The sequence below is a fragment of the Tamandua tetradactyla genome, chromosome 2 (assembly GCF_023851605.1).
Source record: "Tamandua tetradactyla isolate mTamTet1 chromosome 2, mTamTet1.pri, whole genome shotgun sequence".
NCBI lineage: Eukaryota > Metazoa > Chordata > Mammalia > Pilosa > Myrmecophagidae > Tamandua > Tamandua tetradactyla.
In genome coordinates, this window is record NC_135328.1 from 61,171,694 (window position 1) to 61,188,665 (window position 16,972).

Sequence of the window (16,972 nt, forward strand, 5' to 3'; positions counted from 1 at the left end):
TGCAACTATGTGATGTTATTAAGAATTACTGATTGTACATGTAGAATGGAATGATTTCTAATTGCTTTGTTAATTCTTTTTTTAATTAATAAAAATAAATAAATAAAAAAATAACACTTCAGGCAACCTGCCTATATCCATAGCAGAGGTCTAAATCCAACCATGAGCAGCTAGTTTGTGGCCCTTAGGAGAAAGTGGTCATCAACCCATTTCTGCAGGCAAAATGCTGTAACACCTGTAGAGGTAGCTCTGGAACATAAACTTTGGACATGCCTCAAGAACTGAATCTCATTCATGTGCTTTCCTTGAAGGCAGTGTTTACCATCTCCTGCCTACACAGACTGGAGGCGTCCCTTCACTCTTATCCCACAATGTCACTTAAAGCTTTTGTCTCTTTGGCCTTTTCCCGGCACATCAGACATGGTCCTCTTACCTAATCTCTGCTTATTGATTCCTTGTACATCATCTATAACATCAAAGCTCTTCATTTCCAAGTTTTAATCAACTCTAGCTGCCCAAACCTCATGTGCTTTTCAGGTATGCATCCAGTACAGGTGGGGGAGTTGGTGGAGGGTTCTCTGTCACAGCCGCTCTTACAGGTGCTCTGTATGCTTAAGTACTCAGTTTTCTGGAGAAGAATGACCAGACGGTTGTCTTAAATTAGAGAACTGAGGCATCCGCTCAGTGGAGGGTGTGGAGAATGAGAATGTAGACACTGCCTGTGACCGTGGCACACTTAGTACCAGACTATAACTCTCACAGATAACCAAATACCCTCATCTACAGACTGAAGCGCTACATGAACTTTGCTATAACAAATAAAAAATCTTTGACACGACTATGTCCTTGTATAACAGGGTAACAGGTGGGCTTTGTGATGCATTCTGGTGGCCTGGTTCCATCATCTGTGAGGTAGAGATGACAAGGCATAGCATTAGGAATCATTAGGAACCAGGGTCCTGGATTTAGGGATGGCTGGTCTCCTCATGCTAATGAGGTTTGGACCATGTTGAGCCCTACTTATATTTTTTGGGGTGCTGGATATCCCTTATATACCTGTGGCTCCATATTTATCATTATTCTAATTATTTGGCAAGTGAAAAGAAGTTGTAACAGATTAAAGTTGGAACCTACGAGAAGCTGCAGCAGGGTATGGAGGCACTATAACCTAGATTAAACTGGTTAAGCCTTAGTCAGGATTAAACTGGTTAAGCCTTTAAATCCTCAGTCTCCCTCCTTAATCACTCCCCACCCCCATTTTTATACCATATTCTCAATTACTCTTATATAGTCATTTACTTTTCAATGCCTGGAAATAATTCCTTAGCACGCTTTCCCTGCATAGTACTCTAATCGAAAAGAGTACTTTTCTCGAGTCATAGAGGATATGGAAAGCTACCTCACTGGATCTCAGAAGCCCTCCTAGTTTGGTTGATTTTTCTGGTTGCTTGTTAATTAAGGCCCATGTAAGCTGAAGGCTTTTTTTTTTTTTTGGTTATTTTTTAATATAACACCAAACAAACACAAACATTCCTACCATATGATCATTCCATTCTACATTTATAATCAGTAATTCACAATATTCTCACATAGTTTTATATTCATCATCATAGTAATTTCTTAGAACATTTGCATCAATTCAGAAAAAGAAGTAGAAAACAAAAAAAAATCATACATACCATACCCCTTACTCCTCCCTTTCTTTGATCACTAGCATTTCAATCTACGAAATTTATTTTAACATTTGTTCCCCTTATTATTTATTTTTAATCTGTATTTTTTACTCATCTGTCAGAGAGGTAGATGAACATCAGACACAAGGTTTTCACAATCACACAGTCACATTGTGAAAGCTGTATCATTATACAATCATCTTCAAAAAACATGGCTACTGGAACACAGCTCTACATTTTCAGGCAGTTCCCTCCAGACTTTCCATTACACCTTAACTAAACAGGTGATATCTATTTAATGTGTAAGAATAACCCTCCAGGATAACCTCTCGACTCTGTTTGGAATCTCTCAGCCATTGACACTTTATTTTGTCTCATTTCTCTCTTCCCCTCTTTCAATCGAGAAGTTTTTTCTCAATCCCTTGGTGCTCAGTCCCAGCTCATTCTAGGATTTCTGTTCCATGTTGCCAGAAAGATCCACACCCCTGGGAGTCATGTCCCACATAGAGAGGGTGAGGGCAGTAAGTTTGCTTGTCATGTTGGCTGAGAGAGAGAGGCCACACTGAGCAACAAAAGAGGTTCTCTTGGGGGTGACTCTTGGGCCTAATTTTAAGTAGGTTTAGCCTATCCTTTGCAGGGTTAAGTTTAATATGAACCAACCCCAAGATTGGGGCTCAGCCTATTGCTTTGGTTGTCCCCACTGCTTGTGAGAATTTCAAGAATTCTCCACTTGGAGAAGTTGAATTTTCCCCCTTTCTCACCATCCCCTGAAGGGGACTTTGAAAATATTCTTTTATTCACTGTTCAAATCCCTCTGGGATTTATCGGGGCATCCCTCTGGACAAACCTACAAAATCTCATGCCCTACCCAAGGTTCCATGTATTTATGGTGTTCCATTAAACTGTCCACATAAGTTATATTAGGAGCTGCAGTAGTCAAAATATAAATTTTGTACCAAATAAACATTTTTTAAGCTGAAGACTTTTAGTTACTTGAACTATCTACCATTTAATCTGCTCTGCGTCATCCTAAACCACCTGCAGCATGTCTCCTGGGGTGGGTTGGAAGGCATGTGTATGGAAGAGCTCCAAAATGATTCATAAATCAGCACAGAAGGGAAATGAGGTGAAAAAGAATAGAGTGGGGAAGGGAAATTAGGAGAGTATATAAAATATAGAAAGATATATAGAAACGGATTAGGAAATATTTATGGATTTTATCTCATTTGTGATAATTTTTGCATTCTAACTTTTTTGTCTTTAAGAGTCATCAAAAAGTCAGACAAAGGGGGCGGGCCGCGGTGGCTCAGCGGGCAAAGTGCTTGCCTGCTATGCCGGAGGACCTCGGTTCGATTCCCGGCCCCAGCCCATGTAACAATAACGGAGAAACAAAATACAATAAAACAAGAAAATGTTTAAAAAAGATGTTTCCCTTTCTTCCTCCCTTCCTTCCTTCTCTCTGTCTTTCCTTTAAAAAAAAAAAAAAAAAAAAAAGTCAGACAAAGGGCTAAAGATGCACCCTCAAGAGGTAAAGTTCCACTTTCTCCTCACAATCTCTCCTCCGCTATGGGTGAGGTTCCCATGAATCCTAAACTCTTTAACCTTTGGGTGCCAGAAGTTAGGTCCTCTAACCAGTGAAAGCTCCAACTCACCAAAATGAGAACTTCTCATATCCTTCCATGAATGGAATATCAGAGCCTAGGAATATTCCAAACTTCTCTGCCTTATTCCCCTAAGACTGGAGAGATGAAGACAAAGGCAGAAGTGCTTAATTGTGTCATTTACTGGTTTTATAATCCTGTGGAAGTCACTGCATCTTTCAGTCTCATTATCCATAAAACAGTATAAAATTAAGGACACTGCCTCCTGCTATGGTTTTGAGAGCAAATGAGATGGCATATCATAAATGTTTGCCATACACAAACTAGCCTTAGAGCATTGACTCCTGGGATTCACATTCTCAGTTCATGTCTGTGAACACTATCCTATGCCAAGTAACATTGTCACCTGGTTTCTCAGCTAGGAAAGCTTCCCGGAAAGAAGCTGAGAAGAGGCAGGAGCTGCTCTCTCTCATGAAAAGGTGATCTCTCATTCTTGGTGGTCTTCCAAATTCTAGCCTGGCCTGTGATGAGTTGGCAACTTAGCCTGGGGCAGGGATGAGAAAAGTGATAATGGCTGCAAGGGATCCATATACACAGTACAGGCCGGCTAATGAGTTGATAAGGTTGCCAGAGAACAGGGGGTCAGACAACCCAAGAGGGAATAGTCTCCCAGTTTTGCTGTTGGTTCTAGAGCCATAGTGGTCCTAGAATTCAGGGTTGAGTATTGATTAATTCAGAAAAGATTCTACATGGAGTTGAAAGAGTTGAAGTCAGCAATCAAACAGTTATCCAGTCAAGAGAATGGATTTTGCATTAATAAGTCATCAATGTCTATTCTATTTGCCATATATACCCCTTCAAGGGCAGACTCCTTTAAGCCTGTCTGGACGCTACTGACTTTAATCCTCTAGTCAGTGTTTGGAGAGGCCAGTTCCTAAACAGCTTAAGACATGAGCCTAGAATTATCCTCATCTTAAGATCTCTGAGACCAGGATTGGTTCCCAAGGGATATTGTGTACAGGTCCAGGGACAGACCACAGCCCCAAAATGCAATTCCCACAAGGATTTCAATTTTCAAAGTATGGAAAAACAGGATACTAAGCTTCGGTTTTCTTAGCCCTAAACAAAGCTGACTTCGGGTTTGATCTGGTGAAGTTCCTGGTGATGCCTCAAACGCTAACCACTTGGCTCCTCCATCTGTCTAGTTCCCATCTCCTAGTTCAGCTTCTCAACACAAGTCTGCAGAGAACTGATCCCTCCTCCTAATCCTCTCTGAGAGCCCTTCTACTTCTAAGTAGTCTAAGACCTTGCCCAGATTCTTAGCTCAGCCAGCCCTAATCATCCATATGCCATTTTCTGATGGGGAAAAAAGCAGGAATATGTAGAATTCCATGGGGTTGACTCCAGGGTTTAAAGACTAGGAGAGGGCAGGGCCAACTCCCCAGGCTACACCCTTCCAAGGACGCAGAGAGCACTGCTTCAGTAGTGATTGCCATGTTTCCCTTCCCAGCCAGGGCTGGCTTCCTCAGGAGGGAAGTGTGCGACGGCTCCTGTGTGCAGAATCCTGCTGCCACGTCTGCAATGCTGTAGCTCAAGAGATTCAACAATTGTTACTGGGTGAAAAAAGCCTGATCTCCATTTCATCAAGGGCATCACAGGTCTCTTCCTGCCTAAAGATTTTTTCCATGTCTAGTGACTCTTTTGAAAAGAGTCTGGATTCCCAGGAGTCTAAAGAGCCCTCAATGGCATCTCTAACCTCCACACTGTCACAATTAACGGATCAGAAATCCTTAACCCAGACAGCTGCCCAGTCACCCAGTGTGGTTAACATCCAAGATTACTTGGCTAAACACCTGCATCTAGGGCAGAGAATTCCACCATCAGATGTGCCCAGAGGCACAGAATCTGTGACTCCGTCAAGACTTGAGGAGCTTAAGGTTCCAGTGAACCAGATGATGATGAAGAGAAGCTCAGAGATTGCTCAGGAGAACCAAGGCCAGCAGCCTTTAAAATCTCAGGTCCCTTTGCTGCCCCTGAACCCAGAGCTCACTAACTTGACTCATCCTATGGCTTTGCATATGGCCCTCCCTGCCCACCTGCCATTCCTCAGTCCTGAAGTCCTGAGGCTTCTTGAGTTACATGTCAGAAAATGGATGCATTTCCAGAGGTGGGGGCTCCCCAGACGTGTGGAGGAGTCCCTGAAGCAGTTTATACCAGACCCACCATTGTTTTACCAGCCTGGAAATAACCAACCAGTTTCTCTCATCCTGAATAATACTTCTGTGACCTCTGTTGAAAAACTTGGGACCATTTCCCACCAGATCTGGGGTTCACATATGACCGGCCAGCCCATCCAGGCCTTCTGGGTTTCTGAATGGTCCATAATGGACCCAGAACAAAGACACCACAGCCAGCAAACCTCAAAACCTATGGCTTTGACCTTGCCCCCTCCAACTGTTAAAGTCCTAAGGAGCATTTATCCACTGTCTGGGGGACAGGCTGATGACTCAGGGGGTCATCTGCAGCAGAAATACAGCCAATTATTCTGTGGCCTCCCTTCTCTGCACAGTGAGTCCCTCGTTGCCACCTTCTTGGGTTCTGAAGGCTTCTCCACTAACAGGAGCATGTCCAAGACCCCCTTGAATGTTCCTTTTCTTTTCAATGAGCTGTCTTTCCTCTCCCTGCTGCCAAAAAGTCGACCCCATTCACCACCATCTTCTGCCTCACCTTCCCTATATTGGGCCTCTCCACCTGACCATCAACAAGCCCAGATGAATGTCCCATTTCTGACTCTGGCCGAATGTGAAGCCTTGGAGTGGCACCTGCTGCAGAGGCAGCTGCAGCTTCAGTGGGGCTTGCCAGCTGTTTTCCAGGGAGCTCAGCAAGGCCATGGCCCCATGATAAATGAGCCCTATGACACAGCCCAGTCTCCTGAGATGGTCGACCCTTCCTGGCCAGGAAAGCACATCTCAGTCTTCACAAGGGATCTCCTCTTCTTCCCAGAGCATTCCAAGAGGCTGCTGGAATTTCACCTCCAGAAACAGCTGATTCACCATCGCTGGGGCCTGCCCCAGAAGATCCAGCAGTCCCTGCAGTTGATCCTGTCGCCCACTGATCAGCAGGCCCTGCCTTGGAACAGCACTGCCCTGGCCAATGTGCATGTCTCCCAGCCTGCAGCCCCAGAGACCAATGGGTCCACTGACCTGTTCTCACCCAACATGTCCCCAGTATTGCACCCCATGCCATACTTGCTCTCTCAGGTCAAAACAATACTACAGAGACACATCAACTCAAAATGTAGGCAGATCCTCCAGGGCACTCTCCCTGCCCTTGTGGCTAGCTCCTGGGACTGCAGAATTCCTCGGGGCCAGATAGTGGCTTCCTTTCCCTGCATTTCAGAAAGCAAGCCTGTAGAGCTGCAGGCAGCAGCTGATCCTGACCTACCTCAGGACGTTATGCCCTGGATACCAATAGCCCTTGACTGCCAACAACAGGCCTCATCAGATGCCATCATTGAACACTCTAAGCTGTCCCAAGCCTTGTCTGAGGTAGCGATTGAGAAGCTGGAGACGACTTTACGGCACAAATATTTGGCCTTCTTGTCAGGGCTGCCTGCTCTTTATTATGTGGCTCTCTCCAGGGCCATGATCCCAGCAATTGCCAGTCAATGCACCATCACAGAGATGGTCCCTGAGCCTTTTGTGTGCCCAACAGAACATCAGACTCAGGCAATCTTATGTAAAGACCAATGTATAGATCCTGAACCAGACTTTAAAGAAGCCAATGAAACTTCTGCAGGCAGTGCACAGGAGTTCCAGACTGAAGTGCAGGAGGAAGGGGTGATGGAGGTAGTGCCTCCAGAGTGCCAGGAAGAGACTATTAGCAACTACTCACTCCAGACACCCGTCTTGAATAAACTAAATTTCCATTTGAGAAAAAAGGCCCTAGAGATACAACTGGGAATTCCCATAAAGGCAAGGGAGTCCAGGGAACAAATCGTAGCGGTCCCAGATAACATATCCACAAAGGAGACTTGTGAAGAGAGTCTGAACAGCCAAGGGAAAACATTGCTCCAGGAACTCCCCCTCCCACCAGACAGTCCATACGCCCCAGACCCACAGTGGGCCCACCTGAAAGATCAGCTGGCTATTGAGCTAAAGTCAGTTCAGCAGAGCCAAAATCAAGCACGTTCCAGAGCAATACCCCATGGTTCTGCCCACTGGACCTCAAAGATCACACAGCCAAGTGGGGACAAGACAGAGGCCCAGGTGCTTTGTGTTCAGATGGAAGCAGAAGTGAACAACCCCAGCCTGGAGAAAGCCTGGAGCCCTGAACCCCACAGCCCTAGCAAGAGCAAGGACTCAGCCAAAGTTTCCTCGCTGACAGTGAAGGGAGAGGATGTGGGGAAACCCAAAACAGCAGGGGACTATGGAGAAGGGGATGCAGGGTTTGGGCTCTCCACAATCAGAGAAAAAAGACACCCTGCTGAAGATCAGAGACCAGCAGGGACACTTCTGAATAGGACACTCCGAGGACCCTGGCGAAGGAGCCATAACTTACCTCGGGCTGCTCTTAGTCAGCGAAGTCCCCAGAGTTGTCCTCAGTTTAAGCTCGTTGAGCTACCTCCAAGAGTCCCTTGGGAAAAACCATCTGAAAAGAATGACCTGCAAGAAAATCAAACCAAGCTAGGTGTCATCATCAAAGCAGAAAGGATTCCTGAGACTGCCCAGCGTATGGTACTCCAGGCTTCACAGGCCCAGCCTTTCCTGGACCAACAAATTCAGGGGAAGCCTCTGCATAGTCAGATTTTTCAGGGGCAAGTGACAGTAGGCCATGCTCACAGGAGCCCCAGCCTTCCAGAATCTGGCTTGAGAAATAAGGTGAGACATTTTCTGCACTGTATTAACCCCAAGACAGAAGGCAAAGAACACAATGAGTCCATTCTCTCTGCAGCTGAGAAAGCAGCCAAAACCAGGAAAAAAATTGTTCAAAAGATCTCAGCCCCTAGCAAAGACCCCATGGCACGAGCTAAGTCTAAGAGGACAACAGGAAATCCCAACTTCCAATCTCCATGCACTGAAATGCAGGTGGGCCTGGCCTTCTTGCCTGGCCCTCAATCCTGCAATAATCAGCTCTGGCAGCTCTCCCATCAAGTCCAGTCTGCCTCAGTCCTGGGCCAACTCCGCTACTGCCCTCAGCACTGTCATCGAGTGGCTTGTGCCTCCCAATCAGGGAGCCTGCCATAAGTCCCAATCCTCACCTCAGAGGAAACAATAGTCTGCCCAGGTTGACCCAATGCAATCAAAGAGAGTTTGCAAGCTCCCAAAGCTCTGCATCTCTGGACGAGGACTGTTATTGTCGTTTTCATTTAAGTGCAGGTGGGGCAGAACACCACCCTAAATATACCCTGTATCTCTACGCAAAGAGTTACGTGTTTGTTCCTTCTTCTCTCCACTGTGGTGTCTTAAGGAAAGCCATGAGGGACATTAAAAAGGCATCCATACCTAAGGAAGGAGCTTAAATGCACATTTCAGATGGTCAGCATTCCACACAACTCCTCTCAGCCCACCCTGCGCTGTGGATAAACGGGCTTGAGCAGAGTGCACTTTGTCTAGGTTGTGTTGAGGATAAAGTCAGAATTGATTCAATCATAGCTTCCCATCATATCCTTGGCTCTAGATGAGCCATGTGGATGTGATGATAGTATCGACAAGGAGTCATGGCCGGGTGTAGTATAGTTTTGGCCCAAAGGCAAAATTCATTAACTGATGACTTATATATATGCCCATAATCTGAAGGGAAAGTTCTTCTAAGAGGGCCATGGTGCTCTATCCTTGAGGCAAGGATTTTGTGTTGTGATAGATGTCAAAAACAAAATTTATAATTTCGCTCCCCTCTCCCTTCTCTGTTGGTTCCTATCTGGGAATCTGCTGTAAACTATGTTTTTAGAGGAAAAAGATAAGTAGACTCTGAGCTTTGCTCAGCTGCCCATAGTGTGAAGAAAAGCAGTGAGTTGAGCATGACATTTCTGAGAAAGAACCACAGACTCAAGAAATTTTCTAGATATATCCATACCTATGAGTTACTGCCAGCAGCTTGGCCCTGACAATACAACTGAGTCCTATATCTTTATCACATACACCTGGGATCCTTCTCCACCATCCTCCTTTTTACCAGCCTAGCCTTCTTGAATATACTTTTACAGTAAGCAACTGTGCTGCATTGGGTCAGCTGTATTCCCTTCTGGGATCTGCCAGTGCCTTGCCCTCAGAGAATGACTCCTGTCTTTTCCCCCACCAAGGACTGCACCAGATAAGCCTGCAGGCTCAGCCTCCAGATCCCTCCCCATCTCTTCATTATGTACCACTCTATTTGCAGACGCACCAAATCTGTTCACCTTGACTTCCAAAAGAAAACTTTATGTGTTGTGGAAAGTACCCTGTCCATCATCCATCCATGAAATTGACCAGGAATTTAGAATTTAATGCCACACATGAGTCTCTAATTATCAGATCAGCTGCTCAGAATAGAGATGGAACTTAGGCCTTTTGCCTCTCTCTGAAAATGTCCAATAATTTGTGGTTTGGGGGAAATATATACTATCCTTAATGAAAATATTTGGTTTAATCCTTTGAAACCCCTGGGGTGAAATGGTGAAACACAAGGGGGAGATTGACAGACAAGCTGAGATCTGTAAGCTCTGCTGAGAAATGAAAGTCCCTCCGAACAATGTCCTGTGACATGTTTCCTTACACACAGACTAAATGAAGCTCCTCCTGTGGACCTGTTTTCAAAGGACTCTAAGGTAGCTTGTCAAACTAGCATTCCTAGAACTATTTCCTGCTTCCTGTTCAGCCCATCCTGGACCCAACCCCCAGCACCTTCACTTGGTCGGTCATCCGCCACCAAAGGCGGCTTCAGTAGTCCAGCAGCACAGGCTGACCTCTCACTGGTAGCCATTGTTCTCATATTCCCTTGATCTCCTAAAGAAACCCAAGTGGACTCTGACTTTCCATCTCCTGTTTTCAGGGTTGTGGCAGCTATTGGTCTCTTTTGAAGGTAAAACTGGAACCCTTTAAGGAGGTCATGGCAAAACACCAGAGCTCAGAGATGTGATTGTTCCACTTAGTAGAAAGTTTACAAAGGGTAGAAGATTTGGGTCATCCCCTTCCCTTTGAAAGGAAACTTCTGGCTGAAGAGGCCAAAGAATAATTTCAGGACAAGATGATATACAAAAACAAATGGCAGCAAAACTACAACTCAGGGAACATATTACAAAATCCTCAAGCAAGTGTTTTCATAATTTTCAGTCCAAATATCTGACCCTTGGTGGGGATGCAGGTTTTACAGTCCAAGTCACAAGGATGGACTGTGGGAGAAAATCATCAGGGTTAGAATCATAGCTCTGCCAGTTGGCAAGTTACTTAACATTTCTGAGACCCAGTTTCTTTATCTGGGAAAAGGGGATAAATGTTTAGCCATACCCAAACCTCTATTTCTATTAATGTGCTGATGGATCCCAAATGCATTTCTCTGACCTAGTCTTTTTCCCTGAACTCCAGACTGTGCAAACAACAGCAAAGCAGGGAAGCTTCATCTTGGTCCACAAGGACTATATTTAATTCAAAACTTTCACTCATCCTCCACCTCACCAAACCATTTTCCAATGTCAGAGAACAGTACCACTATGCACCCATTTTCTTGCTCACCCCATGCATCGAGTTCTAATTATGGGCCTAAGTTTGCTATCTCTTAACTTGAACCCCTCATTCTTACTATCCCACCTTTTAGTTCACCTTTTCATCCTGCCTAAATTATTGTAATAGGGTCTCATATCTCCAAGTCCTAGGAGAGTAACTGGCACATGGTCATAACTTTAATATTGATTGAATTCATAGTCTGGATTGGGAAACAAATCATTACATCAGCATGATGAGTACTAAGAGGGGGAGGGAGGCAAGCATGCCACAGGAGGAAGTTCTTAGCAGATGAGGAGGACCCCAGAAGGGTCATAATAAAAATGACCTGGGGGGGGTGCGACGGTGGTTCATTGGTAGACCAGGGTTTGACTCCCTGTCATGCATTTCCCAAACTAACAAACAAACACAAAAAACCAAACAAACAAAAATTCAGCAAATGCTGCTGCAATAAGGAGATACTTATATGGAAAAAGAATGAAATGTGACCCCTGCCATACAGCATACAGGAAAAAAATTACCTGGAACTGACTCTTGCATTCAACAATTCAAATATTTGAGTATTTACTATATTCCAGACACAATCCTCAACAAGACATAGAGTTTGCCCCAGTTGAGCTTACCATCTTATGGGGTAGATAGCCTCATAAATCCAAACTGTCTAATCAACATATATGTTTGGATATCCAATATACATCTCACACTGTACAAAAGTGAACTGATTCCCTGTCCCCAAACCACCAACCAATCACACATATCAACCCTTCTCCAATTCCAGTATTCTCACATCAGTTAATGGCAATATATTTCCAGTTGTTCAAGCCAAAAACATTGTGCCATCCTTGACTTTTCTCTAACAGTTCACAATCAATTTATCAGGAAGGTTCTGTCTACCTTCAAAATAAATCCAGATTCTGACTACTTCTCACCCTCTCTGTTGCTACCACTACTGCAATAACTAATCCCCTGCATCTTCCTGAGTCTTACCCTCAATAGTCTATTCTCAATACAGCAAATACAACAATCTGAGTTATCTTCAAGGAAGGTCCTGGTAGATAGATAAATAGATAGATAAATAGAGAGAGAGAGAGAGAGAGAGAGAGAGAGAGAAAGAAAGAAAGAAAGAAAGAAAGAAAGAAAGAAGGATGGATAGATAGATAGCTATAGCTAAAATGAAGCTAGAGATCAGACAGATGAAGAGAGGTGATAGATAAAAATGGATGGATGGATGGATGGAGTGATGGTTGAATGTATGTAAAACCAAGAGATTGAATCACCCAGGGAGTGAGTATAAACAAGGATGAGTCTATGGACTAGACTCTAGGACTATCCAATATTAAGAATTGGAGAAAAAAAAGAAGGACACAATAAGTGGGGGAGACTGAGAAGTAGCTGCAGTCAGATAGGAAGAAAATCGAGAGCGGTATGCTGGAAGTCAAGAAAATAACATATTTCAAGGAGAAAATTATCAAATGCATGAAAAGTTGCCATTCAGTCAGGTAAGATGAGGACTCAGAGTTGACCGTTAGACTTAGCAACATAGGGATCATTCCATTCTCATGGGAAGGACAAACTCAGGTGAGTGATGGAGATAAAGGACTGATGAGTAGTTTCAAGGGAGAATGAAAGGAGAGAAGTTGGTGTTACCTAGTATAATCATCATGTTTAAGGAGTTTTGTTCCACAGAGGAGCAGAGAAATGAGGCAGCAGGTGGAGAGGGGGTAGGATCCAGAGGGTTTTTTAAAAGATGGGAGACATAGTAAGTTGGATTGATGGAAAATACCCAATTCAGAGGGGGAAACTGATGATGCAGGAGAGAAAGGGGAGAATTGTTGGAGCAATGTTGTGGTGTAGAGGTAAGGGAATGGATGGGGGTGTCCAGGGAGGAGCTGGCCATGGCTAAAAGCACAGACACTTCACTGGAGGTAAGTAGAAAGTAGGTTTAAAGAGGGAGGACTTTGTGAATCAGAAGACTTTCCCTACATGTAAGAGAATGTGGGAAAAGACCCAGAGGGGTAAATGAAGAGTGGGAAAAGACCATGGCTGGAGTGGTGAGTATGGAGAGCAAAACTGAGAAACCAGAGGTGGAGAGGAATCTGGGAAGTTACCATGGCAAATTTCTATTAGGTCTTAAAGAGTAGCTGAGAGCCCAGGTGGGGCTGAAAAAGTGGTTGAAGTTTCTAACATGAGTGTGGAGCAGGTGTTCTTAGATCACTGGAACTGCAGGAGAGATTTCAGAAAAAGCTATAGGAGCAGAGCTTGAGGAAGAACATAGGACTGGAGGGAGAAAGAGGGAAGGATTGGCATCCTTTGTGTTCAGTGTGAGACCAGGGAGTTTTGAGGGTGAAAACTGGGAACAAGAAGACAAAGAGGCTGCCCTAGGCAGATGGGATGGGCTTCGTATTAGCCACCTAGTATCCCTCAGAAGGTGCCACCTCTGCATCATCCTCCAGACCTACCACATTGGAGCCAAGAGCTGGAGCAAGGGCAGGAAGCGCTGTGCCTACCTTATGACATGGCATAGAGGATTGTGGAATGTGGTTGCCAGGTTCACGCACCATCCCATCAAACTAATAAATAATGGTGGCTGGACCCACATCCTCTGATAGGACAGCAGGGTTTATGTATCTGCAGATAGCATGCAAAAATGTCAGGATGGGAAAAAGCATGGATGTATCCCTGCTCTGAATGGTGGCTTTGTACCTACATGATGGGGACTTATACCCTAATGTGGACTATAGACAAGTGCCAACATTCTCTAGGTGTTTTCCTAAAGCATCCTCAAAGATCAAAGGAGGTTTTGTGGCAGGCACATCCTCCCTGCCTGATGGGAGTTGGGCAGACAGCCAAGAGGCAGGGAGAGACTAAAGGGAGGCCTGGAGTAAAGGGAAGTGACTCAGAAGGGTCACAGCAGTGGCAGGTGGGAAACCAGGGTTAGTGTGCACACATCCTGGCTTGGGGTGGAGCAGATCCTTCCCATGGTCCCTCATGGGACCCTACCTGCCCCAGCCCAGCAAGGGCTCATATTGCTGACCAAAATTCTGAGACCAAGGCTGGGGACAGTGAGATGAGCTGGAACAGACCTTCAGGATTCTGAGTTCTCAGCAAAGTCAAGAACTGGGAGAAGATGGGGTCATTTCCTATGAATTCATGCAGGATGTTGTTGGGGGTAGGGAGGTACCTTGCTCATCACATCCCATAACCCTATCACAACCCCACCCTCCACCTCCTCCAAGGCTAAGAGAGGTAAAATCAGAATAAACAGAGGCCTCATGGCAATGCACAAACTCTAAAACTTTACTAGCCCAAAATTAGTAGAGGCTAGGTGCTTGCTAGGGAACTCTTGTGTTCATCTATGGCCCTGTGAAGTAACATCAAGTAATGGTGAACAGCCCTGACCTGCTAGAGCCATTCCTTCGGGCTCGGCACTTCAGGATTCTATTAAAGTAACTTCAAGCAATGGAGCACCAGCAGTGGGAAGAGAATGGCTTCTCCCCAACATCATTTCTTCTACTAAATGCTGAATCCTTGAGGATGGGACCATGGTTACTTCACTTTTCTACCTGCTCACTGTACCAAGCTAAGGAGGGCAAAACATGCTAAGTAAAGGGGTTAGGGGTGAGACCCCATTGAGATGCTGCTTCCTGTACCTTGGAAGAGGGTGGCTGGGCCTCTGCTGCTTTACTGATAGCTCCAAATCTTTAGGCTCCACCTGAATTCACTGCCCAAGTTGTTGGCCAGTCTGTCATGGGGTAAGGATCCAGAATGCTTCCTGGGCCACTGCTGGAGGGGAAAGAAAGTTGGCCTGTCTTGGGCTGGTGGATGGATGTGAAGGCAAGTAAGGTGTGGGAGTACCAGATACCTAAAAGGTCTGGCCAGGTTTGCAGAAATGTCCCATTCCTATTCCCAGAGACAATGAGTCCAAGCCCCTGAATTCTTGGTCTGGATGAGAGCATGGAGAGGAAGGGATCCTGGGAAGGGGCCAGAGGGACATCTCTGTTTCCAGAAGGAGGAGTGGGTGCTGCCAACTTCCCACCCTCTCCCCTGCCTTATCCCTCTCCTCCACCATAACTTCTCTGGGTCCAGAGCCAGGCAAGGAGCATGCCGGGGATTTCCAGAGTATATCATTCCCAAGGTCAGGACTGCCACAGAAGCTGCAGGGCCAGGGCCCTGGGCAGGCAGCCTGACCCCCGGGAATCCAGACTGCGGGAAGGAAGCCTATCCTTTTGGTAAACAGTAGGCAGCTGGAGTGTATCAGGAGGAAAAGGGGAGGGTAAAGTAAGAAGCCAGGGCAGAATCTCACAGAGACACTTGAACACACAGCCACCCAGCCACACATGCACATAAAGAGAAAGACACAAGTTCAAAGAAACCACTTGGAAACTAATACAGAGAACTACTCAGAGACATGTCCAGGAAAACACACCTACAGAGACAAACACCCTGAGTCAGACATGCTCAGGCAAACCTAAGCACCAACCTATATGCAGACACAGACACACTTGCAACATGAACACACAACCCATCTCACACATCAACAAACACAAATGCAGTCCAGATCCAACCTTCAAAGCCCCTCTCCTCCATAAGGCATCTGAGACCACCTCAGATCAGGTCTGTCTCTCTGACCTCTAAATGCAGGTTTGTAATTTCTGTTCTGTTGCTAGTCCCTTAATAAGGATAGTCATGGACCATGTATATGCCCCTGACTTCAACAGCTTGGTTCTCTGCTCTTAAAGAAATATTCAGGGCAGGCTCACTGCCTTCTTCAGTTGCCCCATCCTTCACCTACACAACCCTGTCTACAGGGCTCCCAATTTACTGCTGTCTCCATCCCTGCAGGGTCCTAGGCCCTGTCTACAACACAGCAGACAGACTCCAAGGGAAGAGCAAACCAGACACATCCTGCCGAGACCTCCTTGGGATGCCATGAAGAACCAGGTTGTGTTCCCCAGGACAGAGACCCTGATACAAGGCTTTACACCATATGTAACTCTGACCCAAATTTTTACATTAAACCCAGTCCCATCTCCATCAACCCTAATTCTAATCCCAACTCCTACCCTAGTCCCAAAGACACTTCTAAACTAGCCATTCTAGTGTGACCCCTGGACCAACTGTACTTCAGGAAGGTACTGGGGGGTGTTATCCAAAATATGTTTCCATGGACAAATAAGTTTTATTAGAAAATTGTGATGTTCCGTCTCCCCAGGACCTGGATGACTACCTTTTTCTAGTTGACAATCATAGCTGCAGGGACCGTTCATACTCCTCAGATGTGAAAGGTCAGGAAATGGCCCAGAAGCTCTCATCTAAACCAGATCAATACCATACAACATATTTAGTTTAAATCCCTCTCCAGACTATTTTAGAAGCCTAAAAATGCCCACAACACAGAATTTATCTTCTAGGCCAATTTAAAACCCAATCCTAAACCTAAGCAGTGTCCAACTCCAACCCTAACACAATTCTAACCTAGTATACAATAGCTCTCACCAGTTTGAGTTGCAAAACCCATTCTAAACCCTACTTTAACATCACCATGATTCCAGCCCTGTGCTCACCTCTACCTAACTCCAGCCTGTAACACTCCATCGACGCTCTCTATTCTAAGCATAATCCTAACTCTAGCCTAACCCTAGGTGAGAAAACACACTGAGTAATTTACGTAACCACACTATGCACACAAATACCAAACACTTACAAACATTACATTTGTAACCCCAAGAACTCACTGGGCCCCTCAGTCACAGCTACACAGTACATGGGGTAACTTGTCCCTGGAAGGCTTAATGCTCGGCTGGGAGCCCAGAACACCAAGGCACCCAGGCCCTGTGACCCTTGTTGGACCCTTCAGGCCCATAAGGGCTCAGCCCACCACAAGCCCTGTTCCGGGACTAGCCCAGCCCCTGAGCTGAAATTCCCGCCATACCCCTCCCCAGGTCCTGCTTGCCAAGCTGGAAGCATCTGCTGCCCTGGAAGACCCCCCCCCCCCCCCCGC

At 45.6% G+C, this 16,972-nt stretch overlaps 1 protein-coding gene across 2 annotated transcripts; it reads left to right on the plus strand.

Annotated features, from left to right (window-relative positions):
* The first annotated feature begins 922 nt into the window (after window positions 1-922).
* LOC143673393 (protein SPATA31F1-like) lies at window positions 923-8,692 on the plus strand. 2 transcript variants are annotated; one of them, XM_077147846.1, is made up of 4 exons: window positions 923-1,150; window positions 2,939-2,991; window positions 3,697-3,753; window positions 4,785-8,692. In XM_077147846.1, exons 1-4 carry the CDS (start codon window positions 1,007-1,009, stop codon window positions 8,518-8,520), a joined length of 3,990 nt encoding a protein of 1,329 aa, XP_077003961.1. In that variant the 5' UTR covers window positions 923-1,006; the 3' UTR covers window positions 8,521-8,692. The 2 variants fall into 2 exon arrangements, with proteins under 2 accessions (XP_077003961.1, XP_077003960.1); XM_077147845.1 differs by lacking the exons at window positions 923-1,150; window positions 2,939-2,991 and adding an exon at window positions 3,224-3,243 and having other exon boundaries at window positions 3,693-3,753.
* Window positions 8,693-16,972: the final 8,280 nt, after the last annotated feature.